The 15,556-nt window shown below is 39.3% G+C and overlaps 1 protein-coding gene across 3 annotated transcripts in view; it reads right to left on the reverse strand.

Moving 5' to 3' along the window:
• STK32B (serine/threonine kinase 32B) overlaps positions 1–15,556 on the reverse strand; it is a 178,948-nt gene that overhangs the window by 136,698 nt on the left and 26,694 nt on the right. For all 3 annotated transcript variants that reach the window (XM_087736496.1, XM_087736497.1, XM_087736495.1), the window contains exons 2-3: positions 10,866–10,921; positions 1,772–1,923 (exon numbers count right to left, since the gene is read on the reverse strand). In XM_087736496.1, the coding sequence (XP_087592622.1) occupies positions 1,772–1,923; positions 10,866–10,921 (208 nt within the window). The remainder of the gene's footprint in view (positions 1–1,771; positions 1,924–10,865; positions 10,922–15,556) is intronic.

Raw genomic sequence — 15,556 nt, forward strand, 5'->3', positions numbered from 1 at the left:
ATAAGCATCTTAGGTAGACTGGTCAACTATAAGCATTGCTAGAGACATTGAATATAGAACACTGCTAGTGCACTGGACCATCTTGAATAGTGTCCTTTTTGCCTGAAAGGTTTTGTTAATTCTAGAGTACTACTTCTCTCTTTCATTTTCTACATTTCTCATATACACATATAGCATAATATTTGAGTCTTGAGATCTTGTGGCTGTGTCTCAGAAGCACGAGAAGAGTAAATTAATTATTTAAAATAAAAACCATCATCACACCTAACACATTTTAAGGTATTGCTTATGTCAGGTTTAATCGTTGGCATGAAAAAAGAAAACAAGAAATAATATTTATTAGCTGATTATAATTCAGTAACTGGAATCTAGCATACTTTTTGTTTCACAGTAAATATTTGATCTTTAGTCCTTCGGCATTGTTATGTTTACCGAAGTATCTTGTGGATCTTGTTAACCTATGATTGTTTCTGCACAGTGTCTAGTTGCACAGTGTCTATTTACACAGTGGAAATCTTTGCTGCCCCTTGTTAAAGAACAAAAGCTTGCGTGAGTTCAAAAGAGATCAGACAAATGCATGAAAGAAAAATCCACAGGCTCTTAAGCACAGAGATACCACACCTTTGGTGAAGAAATCACCAGAATGCAGGTTACTGGAACCTTGTAAAATATACTGGGAAAGTTTTGTATTACAGTCACAATATTTGTATATTTTTTTTAAGCCTCCAACAGGATATTAGGTTAGCTCAAGTATGATCATTCATGTCAAGTGGAGAGCACTTGAGACATATGTCTATACCATTAGGTCCTTTTTGAATGAATTTTGGGATCAAATCCTTTGCTGGTATAAGTGGGTGCAATTATACTAAAGCTGTGTTAGCTCAAGAAAGAAAATACTTTGGCTTTTAGTTCATGAAAGATGCTAAGCTAGCAACAAGAAGTTTTTCACATTTACAGGTCAATAGTGAGCTAAAGGATGGGCAAAAGAGTGTAGGCTAGGCATTGACCTCTAGTAAGACAGCTAGAACTCACAAAACAGAAGGTCTCTTCTCACTGTGACCATCTGCAGCCAATCAAGCTACTCACAAACTGAACAATTTTCATATCGCAATGGTTTATTGTCCCCTTTTTTTTGAGTCATATAGGTCATTTTTAGAAAAGGTAGGAAAAGTCTGCATCCCATTACTACTACCACGACATAAAAGCCAGCAAATATTTTAATTAGTAGTGTAGTTGAAGATAGTCATTACTCGACCAACATTTTCTCACACTCATATGTGACCGAGGTATGCAGTGGCTAACACTGGGAAGATAAGAGAAATTTCAGGTGACAAAAAGATGTTTTTCTCTCGTTCCATGTCAGCCATTTTTAAAAGTAATTGAGTTTTGAACTTTCTCTTAATCAACTACAAAAAATTTTAACTGAATGGTTCAGTTCAATATTCCACAGCCTTATAACAGATGTTTAGTCAAAAGGAAACGATGAAGCTGGACAGAACAACACATTTCCACAACACTGCTGTAACAATCTGGAGAGATACCAAACCAGAAATGGAAAGGCAAATGTGACGTTTAAATATTCCAATTCAAAAGGGCGTCTTTAAAAGATTCATTAAAAATAAAACCCTCTGCAAAACCTATATACCTAAAAAAAACAGGTCACCAAAAATTTTTTCATACTTTTAAGCTTTTCAGACTTTCATACCTTGAAATGATTCAGCAATAAGTAGAAAACAAGAGATCCTTGACAGAGTTTTAAAGGTTTGCTTACCATAGATTGACTAGGAAGGGGTGCTCAAGGCCTTGCATTATCTGTAGCTCCCGAAAAACATTTCGAACTTCATCTCTCTCAATGCACTTCTGTTTATTCATATATTTCATGGCATACATTTTCTTGGTGTCTCTCTTCTGTACAATGCACACCTAATTGACAGCAGAGTAAAAGACAAAGTTTGACACCTACACAAAGGAAACTCAGTTGTGACTTTGAAAAAAAGGAGCCTTTTATGATATTACAATAATCCAGGTCTGGATAACACAACCTAGGAACATCTTCAAAAAGTCCACATTACAGCTATGCATGATTCTTTGTAACAGATTGACAAATAGATTAACAAAAGAATATCCCACCCTCTCATAAGAAGAAATGGGGACCATACTGGCATAACTTTCAGAAGTTACACAGTAAAGCTGGGACAAATACACTCCAATTGCTCGAATTGCAGGCTATTTCATTAGTCACGGAAATTACTGCCTCCTGCCTAGGAAAATGGTTCCTGCAAGTCAATACACATATCTTGATTACTGCATCATAAACATAGGCTACTTTCACAAGGCTCAATATTTCATCTAAATATCAGAATTATGCTCGCTTAATCACTGTTGAAAAGAAAAAGAATTTTTGTACAGATATTCACCATAATATTTTTGTAGTCACAAGAGACCATTACAATGATTTAGTTTTTGTGGTAAATTTCTTTGCTTTAACTTTGTTTTTGTTTTTTGAAAAAAGTCAAATAATTTTGTAAATGCCAGAAGAAAATCTTAGTCAAGAGAACTCCCGTGTAAGGCCTGGATTGTTTTTTGTCATGGCAGTTTACCTTGTAAATGGAGCTGGAGACTGTCACCAGCACCACATCTAAGAACTATCATTTTAAATATGATTACTGGCAACACAGAAATATAAGATTGTTCGGTGTCTCATCCCCAAAGCTGGTGTAAATCTCATCCTCATAACAGCCTGACATACACACATAGAGGAAAACTATATCTTCAGCAGACTTGCTCTGAAAGGTTTTTCCTGTTAATTGAGTAGGACTTTTTTAAGTGACACTCCTAGTGTGTCTTCACAGCCAAGAGAACATTAGTTGAAAATACTATTTTGGTACAACATTTATATTACTGATACAGCCATAGGCTCCAATCAGAATTTTTCATCATCAGGACATATACAGACTGTGTATTGGAAGCATCTGATTTAGATCATGGAATCGTTAAGGTTGGAAAAGACCCTTAAGATCATCAAGTCCAACCATTAACCTAGCACTGCCAAGTCCACCACTAAACCATGTCCCTAAGCACCACGTCTACCCGTCTTTTAAATACCTCCAGGGACGGAGACTCAACCACTTCCCTGGGCAGCCTGGTCCAATGCCTGACTGCCCTTTCGGTGAAGAAGTTTTTCTTAATATTAGCCTAAACTTCCCCTGGCACAGCTTCGGACACGCTCCAGCACCTTGATGTCCTTCTTGCAGTGAGGGGCCCAAAACTGAACACAGTACTCGAGGTGCGGCCCCACCAGTGCCGAGTACAGGGGCACTGTCACCTCCCTGGTACTGCTGGCCACACTATTCTTGATACAGGCCAGGATGCCATTGGCCCTCTTGGCCACCTGGGCACACTGCTGGCTCATGTTCAGGCGGCTGTCAACCAACACTCCCAGGTCCTTTTCTGCCAAGCAGCTCTCTAGCTGCTCCTCCCCAAGCCACTCCTCCCCAATCACAACTTTGTATTATCTAAATTCAAGGGTATTCTGGATTCACTTTGTACTATTATTTTATATGTATATTTATGCACACACACATGCACACATACACACTCCCATATTATACACACATAAAATTATAGTATGCACACATAGTACACACACATAAAAGTAGTGCTCAGAGATCAGATTACAACATGGTGCCAACTGAAAATAAATCCTTTGGTTTTGACTTGTATTTTAAGGAACTTGAATGCTCAAAATTCAGAAATGATCTGGAGAAACTAAGACAACTTCCCACAGCTGAAACCTCTGACTTTAACAAGGTGTCATCTGGATTCTGGACCTGGTGACGAACCACCAGCACCAGGGTGAGGACCCTAGAGTGACCTACTGTGTGGTCACTTGTTTCTTAATCACAGAGGAAAGGCTCCAGGAGTGTACCATCAGCAGATTTTACTTCCTCTACCTTTTTACGGTCCCTCCAAGAGGAACTGGGCCAGTGAACCCAAACCACATGTATTTCCCTGCAACTCTATTTCCATGAAGCGTGTCCTTGAGCTCAAATCTACTCCAAAGAGAGGAGTTAATAGAGTACTTTTAACCTATAATTATAAGGTGTGATTAAGCAGAGTTTCTAATTACCTTTCCTAATATCAGGAGATGTTCTGCTAATTAAGTAAAACATGGATGGTAATGTTCTGTCTTGAGTCCATCAATGTTGCACAATGGTGAGTATCCAAGTTTTGTGTGATTTTGCTCCTTGGGCTGTTATGGAAAGTCTGAATGTTGGTGATGTCCTTAAGATAACTAAAGGTTCACACTTACATGGGGGCTGTGGAACAACAGGGAATTGGGGTTGACCTTTTGGGGGAAGAAGAGGTAGCAGGTACTGTTGAACTGAAATGGAGGGATGGAAATTAGTTGTTCAAGATTCCACAGGTTCTTCAAAAGTATAAGCAGAATTTGCAGGGGCAATTCTTGACATCCTGTTTGAGATTATGGGGACACTCCAATTTAGTGAAACACATTACAAAGTACAACATCTATGGATTTTGGCTCAGAACCTAAGTCCAGAAGTTCATTCCCTTACATGAATTTGCAGCATGATTTTCATATGAAACTTGGCCAAGACTGAGGTGTTTGCAGAAGTCTCCTATTCCATTACATAAAAAGCCTCCCTATTAAACCATTGACTAGCAAGACTGCTGAGAAAATGGGGTTTTACTCAGCTGACAGTTACAGGTTTGACCAACGCGGCAAACTAGGATTGTATACAGCACCTAAACATGTAATGTAAACAGGTTTTGAAACACTGGTGTGACTCCAGAAGGCACTCAGTTCTCTTACCTGCCAGTAAAGACAAGGGTATTCAACACAGTTGAAAGAGACCTTCTGTTGTTAGTAGCAGCTTGCCTAGCATTCACCTTTAAAGCAGCATGATAGTAAACATTTTCTAGTAATGTGTACCTACGCACATCTTTTAACGTGGTTTTATAGGATTTTAATGAATATACTAAAGCTACTTCCTACTAAAAATCAGGAAACACAAGCTGCATCCACATTGATGTTATTGTGAAAAACACCTGACATTGCTATGACAGTGTTGAATCGTCGTGGAGATCCTCCCTGGCATTTCCACCTGCTGGCTGTCAGCTCTTCTTCTGAGCAGGATGTCAATGGGCTGAAACTTTTCCACTACTGCAGGAAAGAAAGGAAAAGCCCTTGAGCTCCCCTCACATGTGCAGTCTTAATGGGATATGTTTAAATTGGGGTTTTTTGTTTATGGTTTAAATTCTTTCCAAAGGAGGCATTTTAAAATAGTGACAAACAGGTGCTCTGGCACCTCAACAAACAAATCCTGTGATGACTCATTACTGTGGAAGTCTGTGCAGAATTGCCTTATTTACATGTATCAGTACGGAAGCCTGTCATGCTTACATCACTAAAACATCCTCTTTCACTTTTTCTGTGAATATCATTTACCAAAGCCCAGAGAGTGCCCTGCTCAGACTGATATCACTGCTTCAGCAGTCTCTATAGATGATGCCTCAAACCAAATATGTGTGTCACGAACCCAACAATTATCCAGCTTCATAGTCAGCAGATAGGGACAGGCACATTTGTCTCCACCTAAGGTATGGGCCTAAATAAGCCCAGGGGACCATCTCTAGAGGGATGGCTTCTCTTTTAAAGTTCCCCTGAAGAGACTAGAGATGACTAGCTTGGATGTAGGCATTTATGCTGCACATGTTTAAAGGTAACCAATATGAATCCCCATTAATTTTCTTTGGAGTTATATGGTGCTTATTTTTAAAAAGTCTCCTGTGAAAATATTCCCTTTTAAACAGGGTTTTTCTACATGTCTTAGCTGCTATCGCAGGGTTGCATCTTTTTTGTATCTGGGAGAAGGTAACAATGAATTGCCTTCAAAACTATCAGGTTAAAAGAAATTTGACCAGAGTGTGACTTGGAGCCACTTTCCTTCAGCACCAGGGAAAGAAAACTAATAGATTATGACTGCAGGGCTAAACTTCATTTTTCAGGAGCAACATATGCTATGGTCCACTTCTAAGCTACCTTCTTGGATTTCCTCTGATTTCACATGCAAAAAATAGAGCACCTACAGATGCAGTCTGATCTGCAGATTAATAGGTCACACAGCCACTAAGACTGCTATGGGTGACAAAATGCCCTATGGGCTATTGCAGACCCAGGTAAGTGAAGTGAGAGAGTTATGCTGAGTAAAACTGGGGCAGAATTTGCTAATGGTTTTCTGCAGAAAGCTGCATAATGCTGTGTAGGCTGAGAAGCCATAGGTAGCTTCAGAGAAGCTCTTCCCAGAGCAAAAGATGGGGATGGCTGAAAAGTCTGACTTGCTGCAAACCCCAGATTTCTCCTGTCTCCCACTAACTTCAAATGACTTCTAGCTGCCATGTCCTTGGTCTAGAGAGAACAGCAGGGAGTGGGAGCACTTACTCTCAATAAAGCCATTTTAGTCTGCGTTTGGTACTTAAGTACTTAGACTTCTCAAACTACCTCATGATACGGTTTCATGACAGGTCATAAAAAAGAAGACGTGCAGCCAGAGAAAGTTCCTGTGTGCAAGGTCCCTGATAGTGGAGAGCTAGCAGTGGGAGTGCACACCTCAGCCTTGCTCCTGTGTCACTATCTTATGTATCAAGTATGTCAGGTTAGTACATCAGATGGGGCACCTATAGCTGCCATGAGTAATCACAGCCCAGGAGAGGGTCTGTGGCACTGCATGGGCAGAAGACACTCATCTAGATGTAGGGAGCTACAAGACAGAAATCAGCTATATGTTTCACACTCAGTGTGGGAATTAACAAATCTGCTATGAAGCATGTGCCTGAAATACTGCTACCTTGTCTGTTCTTACCTACATACTCTGAAAAATTAATGCTCATGGTCTCAGCCTACAGGCAGAATTGGAAAGATTTACACAAAGAGGCTGGAGAATGGATGTCATAAGTTTGGCTTTACACTGCCAGGGAATTTCCTTGAAACAGGGGCATTCATTCCCAGATTCCCCTGAGCAAACTACAACAGCTGGAGCAGGGACCAAGCATCTGCTTAGTCTCCTTTCATATTAACTCAAGCTAAAAAACCAGGTGTTTATACTGTCAAACAATATTAATATTCTGCAGTTGTGCATTATGTTGCTTTTAGGATAGCAGCATATTTTTTCTGAAATGCTTTGCATATTATTTAGTAAAGTACCCTTGATCAGTGCAGACGTGATTCTGGGCTCCCATCTGTTTTACACCAGTGTAATTTCAATTACTTCAGCAGAGGAAGTCACTGTTTTATACAACCAAATTAATTAGAACTAAGTCCTGTGTGTCAGCATCTTAGAAAGTAGGAGAAAGAGGCTGTACATTTATATCATAATTCAAATTTAATTTAAGGAGGTCAGATTGTTCAATATACCTGCTCTCATGAACAAAGAACTTGAAGAAAATTGGTACTATAATATTCCTGAAAACTAGCTGTTTCACATGAATACAAATTATTTTCTGGCAGTAAGCCTGCAATTATATGGTTACTGTTGCAGTAAAGAACAATGATAATTCTTTTATTTCACTCCTAGTCAGTTTTGTACTTATTGGATGATCTTCAAATATGTCATTTTTTGCAATATTTTGTTTGATAAGAATGATGGCTCTACTTATAGCAAAATGGAAAAATTTAGCCAGATTAAACATGAGAGAGCATTTTTAAGCTCTCACATGGCATAAAGAAATAAATACTTAAGCCAGTGTCGAGCATTTTTTGTTTGAATATTTTAAAGTGTCTACTTCTGAATTGACTTAGAAGGGAAATATTTAATATATGAATAAAAGCTGTTTGAACAAAATTTCTGACCTGGCCCACTTCAAATGGATTTGGAAATACTAATAGCTGGAACATGCCAAGCATAACTAGCTTAATGGTCTTTAAAAAAAAAAAAAAAAAAAATCAATGTTTCCTGTTACATGTGAGGACACCAAAGCATAAGCAAAGAGCTACCTTCATCTGCCTAGCAAAGCAAGGCCACTGAGGCCAGCAAGGCTACCTTCGGAGGAGTGCCACATACCTTGCTTGGGTACCACTGTCACCTTGCAGCAGCTCATAGGTCTGTACCAGTGTCTGTATGTACAGATATATACACCAGGTAGGTATACATGTGCCCAGGAGGGGGAACAAGTGTTCAGCGAGTGGTCACACACCAGTCTGCCACAGCTTGGACATCACTTGGCTTGAACAAAAGAACTGTTGACTTACACAGAAGCTGTGGCTGCAATGTTCCTACGCAGGCTGGGAGCTCACCTTCTTCATCTGTCCTTTACCAGGGTGCAACCTGAGCTCTGAAAGGACACCTTTCCAAGCACAGAGAAGCGAGCCTCATTGTTTCCAGAAACAGGAGCGTGCTCCTTGTTTTTCACACCCATTCCCTATACTCCTCACAACTGCTGTAATGTATCTTCACTTTTTCTGGGGAAGCTGCTACAGTGCATACAAGACTGCACCTGCTCTTAACATGTCCCTAAGAAACAGCATGTACTGAGGCAGTTGCTTCAAACCGGTGGACACTTCACAGAGAAGACAAGCACTTGAGATATAAAAGCATTCGATACCAAATAGCCTAGGAATTCCTGTAACAGCAAATATTGCTACTGTGAATTGAAAATGCCAAAGGAAAATGCAGGGAACTGCTTTCTGAAGCCAGCTGGGAGGGACAGAGCGTAGCTGCTGAAGCAGTCAACCCCCATGGAGGAGGTGAGGTGCTGAGGATCACCTTGAGCTCTGTGCACAAGAGTGAGCTGAGCTGTGTGGAGTCTCTGCCATATCAGATACCTCCTGCAGCAATATCCAGCAGAGGCCTAAGGTTGCTGTAGCAACCACAGTAATTTAAGAAATATTGAGAGAGAGAGCACACGCATACGCAATTGTACCAACAGCAATAAAATAAAAAAGTAGAGCATGTCTTAAAACATCCTACATCTCAGAAAACAAAAAAGGCCACAGAGCAGCCGTAAAGGAAGAAAGCAGTTTAAGGAAGGTGTGATACCCAAGATGGTGTTACGTGTTGTAGGATGCTAGAGCACAATAGACCCCAAACAGTAAACAGCAAGTCAATAGAGATTAGAGGTCTTGCATCATTTGTTGACATTTTCCGCTGCCAGGCACTTCCAGAAGGACAGTAATAGGAAAAGTTGCCATCTAAATGAATGATAAAGGCAAGACTGACTCACAGAGAAAGACACTTGAAACGGTGACTGATTTACCATGTTGTGCTTTTGGCTATGGTATAATAGGTAATTTTAAAATGGTTTTTTTTTTTTCTTTCCCTGTCTGTGGAAGGAAAAACAAGGTGATTGGTCAGAAGCTTGCATTCATTTGGGAAAAATAAGCCTGTTACACCAAGGACTCTTCTGTTGCATTGACAGCTACAAAATAAGGATTTAAGTTTAGAGGGGACTAATGCATGAGTCTTTTTTGCATTAAACATCTTTAGAGTAGGTAAACTCTATTCTCACCCATACATATCGCCAAAGCAGATTCACAAGAACACTGCAGCTATAGGAACCTGTAAGAAAAATAGATGTTTCTAGAAATCAACCAACAAGCCTTCAAAAAGCACATAGGCTTGTTTTATTTTCCTGCATGATGTGGAAGGGTGAGGGCCCCTTTGAAAGGGCAGAAACAGTAGAGGTGTAAACGGGTAAGCTCTGAAGAAGTAGCGGTGCAGGTGATCTTTGCGATGGTCAGCATAATTTGGATATGTCTGTAACTGCTTATCCTGGAACTAACTTGCACTTCTGGACCTCTATGTAGTTTGACATGATATTCCATCAGTATATTGTGATAATACACAAGCATAGATCTCCAGCTACCCTGATTTTTAAGGGATTCTTGAATACCATTTTGCACTAGCAACATATTCTCCTATTGACCTCAAAGAGGGTTTCTCTTGGAAACTACTGAACTGAATAAGGACCATGCCATGAAGGACCATGCTGTTCTGCAAGAAGTATTTCAGGCGTCTGTAAAATGAAAGTCATTTTGCTGCATGGAAGGTGAAGAGCCAGCAAAATCCTGTGTATGTGCTTAATGAATAACTGCAGGAGAAGCTCACTGGCACTCAGCTGGCATATATGCAAGAATCATTGAAATCAAATCTAGATAGCTATTGCTTGATCAGTTACTGAATTTATATTTTACCTTCAAATGTATTCCCGTGATTAATGGTTTCTAATATTTTTATAACATGATTTTCTCTGACTGCATGGCCTTGTATTTACCCATATTAAAATTTAAAACCTTGTTATAATCTTTATTATAGGAAAGAAAGGTCATCTAGTCATGTGTAAACAAACCATTCATCTTCTCTGTTTCAGGAAAAGCCTGTTGAATTGAACAAACATTTACTCAATGATCATAATTACAGTGTATGTCAGTTTATACAGTCCCAAGTGTATTGAATCTATGCAAAGTGTCTTTAAAATACCACAATTATTTTAAAGGCATGAATAAGTCCAGAGATTTAAGAACAAGATCACTCTAGTGGACTGTCTAAAAAAGTAGTCTGCTCCTACTTTTTTGTTTGTTTTTGTTTTGGGGACTGATTTCTAAATTTTGCTAATCCCCATTGAGAAGACTTAATTATTATAATAATTTTTACCCAATTTTAGTGAATATATTTTAATAAAAATAAAATAAAAATAATAAGTCAGTTCATACTGATGATCAGATGTCTTTAAGAAGCAAAAGGCTACAAAACCTATGTTTCTTTATCCTAGTCTAATCAAGTCACACAGAAATACACAAAGGAATTCTCTATTAGATTTTTAACTGTTAAAAATAAATTGATTCTTACCTTTCCAAAACTCCCTTTCCCAATAGCCCGCAATATTTGAAAGTGGTCAAAGTTAACTGCAAAATAAAGGAGAGAAGAAAAGGAAAATAGTTTGTAGAGTGCTAAGTCAGAACCAGAAATCAGATAAGAAAAGTAATGACAGTGTTTCCAAGAAATATAATTTTACGATGTGGTATTTACTTTTTCTCTTAAAACACCAAACATATTTAATATCTAGCAAAGAGGAGGTTTGCTTTAAAATATGCTCTGTTCATTTTATTCATCAACCCATCTTGGTCCAATGCCTGCAGTGCCTAATATCTCCAGAAAGAAACATACCTCTGTCCTACCCAAGTAACAAGAGAGTAAGTTAGCATTATACAGCCATTAGCAAAAACTGCTCAGCATTTTCCAGAAAGATTAGGATCTAGTAAAAGGGTACTGAATAATTCAGGTAAGTAACACCGTCTGCTTATAGACATGTAGTAATATAACAATAATATTGTTACAGTAATCACTCTGCAGGATAATTCCCATATTCTGTTACAGCAATGGAAGTTTGTCCCATGATGAGCTAGCAGCATCAGCTCCTCTGAACTTTGCCACCTTAATACAATATGTAATGTTAATATTGTAAGACTATTTCATAGATGTAGCATAAGTTTGTTTTGGGAGATTTCATTTTAGCTTGGCAGTAGAATGGATTTACTCCCCCTTCATGAAAATCTGACAGCACAGTCTGCCCTAGACACTGAAGTGGTTTGCTGTGAAGGTGAGTGAGAGATTTCATTTCTCAGAAATGTCATTATTGTGGGTGTTGCATGAGACTGAACACAGCAAGACCTTCAAATCTCTGGTTCATTGGTAGGTCTGGTAGTTTAAAAAAAACCCAATAACATCCTGAACAAAATTGATACGGAGCCACTGAAACACAAACATGACAATGTGTGATGCAGTTTTTACAGTCCCTTGTCAGAAAAGAATTACACTTAAAGCTAAACTCAGTGAACCAGAGTTGGCAAAATTCAGTGCAACTTAACAGGATTTTTTTTAATTAAAACTTTCTTACATTCCTAGCTTTGGTCATGTACCTCCATCTATGTGCCCATTATTGGCCTAACAGGAATCAGCAAAATTATGGAGACAGACTGTCAATGGAAAAATGTGGTAACAAGGACAAATACAATAAAAATGTGACTCACATCATGATGAAGAAGAAAATCCTATAAAACTAATACTACTTTAGATATCTGTCAAAAAAGTTGTATCAGCTCAAGCTAAGCACTGAGTAGGAAGTTGCAAGTTTGATATCAAGCCACTGAAAAGGGCTAAAATCTTATTTTCCCTGTTCCAGTAATATCTCATTTACGCTATTAATGCCACTTATATTTAAGCATTTGTTTATTTATGCTTGCTTACATTGTCTTCAAGGAAACATGACTGCTCCTCTCATTAGTGCAGCTATAGCAACCACCTTCCTGGTAATTGCTGGACACCAAATCAAATCCAGAGCTGATAGAGCTGAAAGCAGCAGACTCTAGTCTTTAGCAAACAAAGATGGTAATTCTGGATATAGCAGTTTTAGGATTCGGATACTGAAATGAAAATGTATAACCTTGCAAAGGATTTATAAGCTGCTTGGAAATTGGAAAACAAATTTTGTGCTGAATCACATAAGAGTTAGGGTTACCCAGATGTTTGAGAAGCAAGATTGTCCGTCAATGACCTGCAGCTGGTCTCTGCCCACAGATTTTACCAGTGGGGCACTGTCTTATAGTTCCTGCTGCTCAATATTGGTGTGATGGACAAGATGGTCAGTTTAGCAAAACCACCTTCCACACAGACTTACATCAACTTAAATCTTGTTCCTACAGGTCATCCCTCCCAGGCACATGCCCCTGAACAGGGGATTTGAGAGCTTAATGACTGAGATTTTTAAGTTGATCCTTAAGTTTAAGTAGGAATTCAACACAGCATTGAAAAGGTGCAAAACAATGTGTTAATCTCATTCATTTCTTTGATAGGGAAAATTCAGTAGTTGCCCTCCAGCATGCTGGTGTTGTCTGTGTCACTCTGTCACGTCCCACCTGGGGAGGAAAGGGGAGGAGTGACTAAGGTTTGCAAATCCTCTCGGTGTGGATTAAGGTGGGCCAACACTCAAGGTCTGTACACAAACACTAGCTTCAGTAGAAAGTGTTTATAGAGACAGAGATGGAGTACAAGTATTTGATACCCACCAACCCTCTCATGATTGTATCTACCCCAGCTATGCGGCTAAGCTATGCGGCTTTATGGAAAATCAAGGTAGGCTGTGCAGTACACTTAACTACCATTTATCAACCTTGACGACTTAATTACCTTAGGAAAAGTGAAAAAGAGAGAGGGGGAGAGAGAAAGAGGGAAGAAGAGGAGAATCACCAGTCCTGGATCCAGCGTTGGTCCAGCCAACAGGGGTATTCAGTGGGAAAAAGGAGAAGAGCGAGGAGAAGTGAAGGTTCCTACAGAGATGTCGATTCTGCGCAGGGTGCTTGGTGATAATTCCACAAATCCAGCACGCACAAGCACACCGTCATACAAACTACATCACATTTATAGGCTACGTGATCAGTATAAACCCACCTAAATTTACACTTACTGAGTAGTGATTAACATTTCATACACTATTGGTCTACTGTATTTAAATTAGCCTTGCTTGCTATGTAAATGAGCATGCACATTCCTCTCAGGTGGGGGGGGCAAGTCTTCTTGGTCCTGAATTGAGTCGGTGGTCGTGATCTCCCCTTGCCGCATCTACGTTTCACCCAGTTTCTGCAGTTTTATCTTCTCTGGCCACCGTCCAGCCTTTGGTGCCAAGATGTTCCCTTTTATCAGCTTGTTAGCTCTTCTTCAAGGTTAGAGCCATTAGTTTTCCACAGTTCGTTATCTTTTAGCTCCCTCCCAAGTTTCTTTCCCAAAGCACAAGTGGTTAGTAGTTTTGCTAGTTGGAAAATTACACCCAGCGACCAGTCAAACCAAGAGAGGTGATACCAGGACTGTCCCCCAGGCAGTAGGTGTGTGGGAGGGAATAAGAGGCTTCACAGCCTGCGGGAACGGGGCTGAGGCAAGGCCCCCCTGTCTCCCCAGGCTCCCTCCCTCGCCTTCACTCCAGGTACCATCCCGCCCTGGGTTCTAGCGACCCTCGCGCTGCCTTCTGGTTTTAGCACCCAGGCTGTTGGAGACATCTTGTTGTTGTACACTAGCAGTTCTCCACACACTCCCTTGCTTTCAAACTTTCTGGTGTTTCCTGTTTGTATTACTGCTTTTTAAGAAACACTTTCCTTAAAGAAAGCTTACTTTGAGTTTGTTCTTTACCTTGCAGTCATTCAGCTGAGGCCGGTTCCCAAAAACAACTGGAAAACTGTTGAAACAGTCTGTAATTATCTAAATTTCAGTCAAGTCACATTTCGGTAAGACTTGACTATATTAGTGTCCTGAAGCCTCTCTGCTTTCGAAATACATCAGTTTGATGAATTATTTTGTTTTTGTAAAACTAAGATTAAGCATTTGTTTTTAGCCATGAGAAGGACATTTTTTATTATCCATAAAATTTCTATTCCATTTCTCTATACTTCCTTTTTCAATGGTGTTTATCCCTCTGAATTACTAGAACAACTTTTTTTTTAATTGGATTTAATTGTAAATTGAACTTCTGTGAGAAAGAAATGATTAATTGAGGCATTTAGACCATGGAATTTGAGAAGGATTATTAGCAAGTCAAATAAGTGGTTAAAAAAACACATCCACAACAATTGATCAAATTTTCTCAATTTTTATGTTTAACGAATAGAAAATGGGATGTTACACTTTCAGATCTTCACTAAGAAAAAACGGCGTTTTCTTTCTATAGCTCACTGTCCCATAAGCCTGTTCTTAAACTAAGGTACAATGATTGCAACACATTTTGTGCAAGAAAAAAGAATTTTAAGTGACTGTGGAAGTATGTAAACACAACTGAGCTTACATTTGAAATGAGCTAGGCTTGCAGCTAGTGTGGTCTTCTGGAAAGGGTTAATTCAATAAGGTGAGAGAACTTGGTCTCTTTTGGTCATTCAAACATACTCACAACATTGTAGATTCAGAAACTGGGCAAGTTCCTCCCTTGGGATGTTAGGAAAGGATAGTAAAAGGGATACCTTTGCAGTGGAGACCAATACCAAATTCAGCTGAGTAAAACTAAGATGCTTTAAGCAACAGTCCTGCCAACAACAGATCAGCCACACAGGCATCACATTAGCATCACAGCCCTGATAAACAGTGAACGGTTAAGCTAAGTTCACTGCCACCTTATTACTACAGTAGTCATTCTCTTCAGGTGTTTTCCTCAGGTGTTTTTAATCTCACACTCTCAAAATTTTTTGTTTATTTTGTTCACCACCTTTTTTTTTTTTTTTTTAGGTTCTGTATGTGCTTTTTCTCCCTTTTGGTGAAAATTCAACACCATGGGGTCGCCACTTATTCTGAGAAGAATTACAGCTCACCATGACCTCTAGTATTTCCAACGTTTAAAATATCATCAAGATCAGATACTGCCATTTCCTCTCTGCAACGAGAATATCACAAGTATCATATTCTTGTCCTCTAAAACATGACATGTCTAACTCTTGTGGAGCCTGATGTTGTAGCTAATGACATTTTTGTAGCGCAAAGCCCTACTGAGATAATGGTGTGGCTGG

Source organism: Nipponia nippon, unplaced genomic scaffold (genome assembly GCF_047370975.1).
Source record: "Nipponia nippon isolate SJK-2023a ecotype South Korea unplaced genomic scaffold, ASM4737097v1 scaffold_6, whole genome shotgun sequence".
Lineage (NCBI taxonomy): Eukaryota > Metazoa > Chordata > Aves > Pelecaniformes > Threskiornithidae > Nipponia > Nipponia nippon.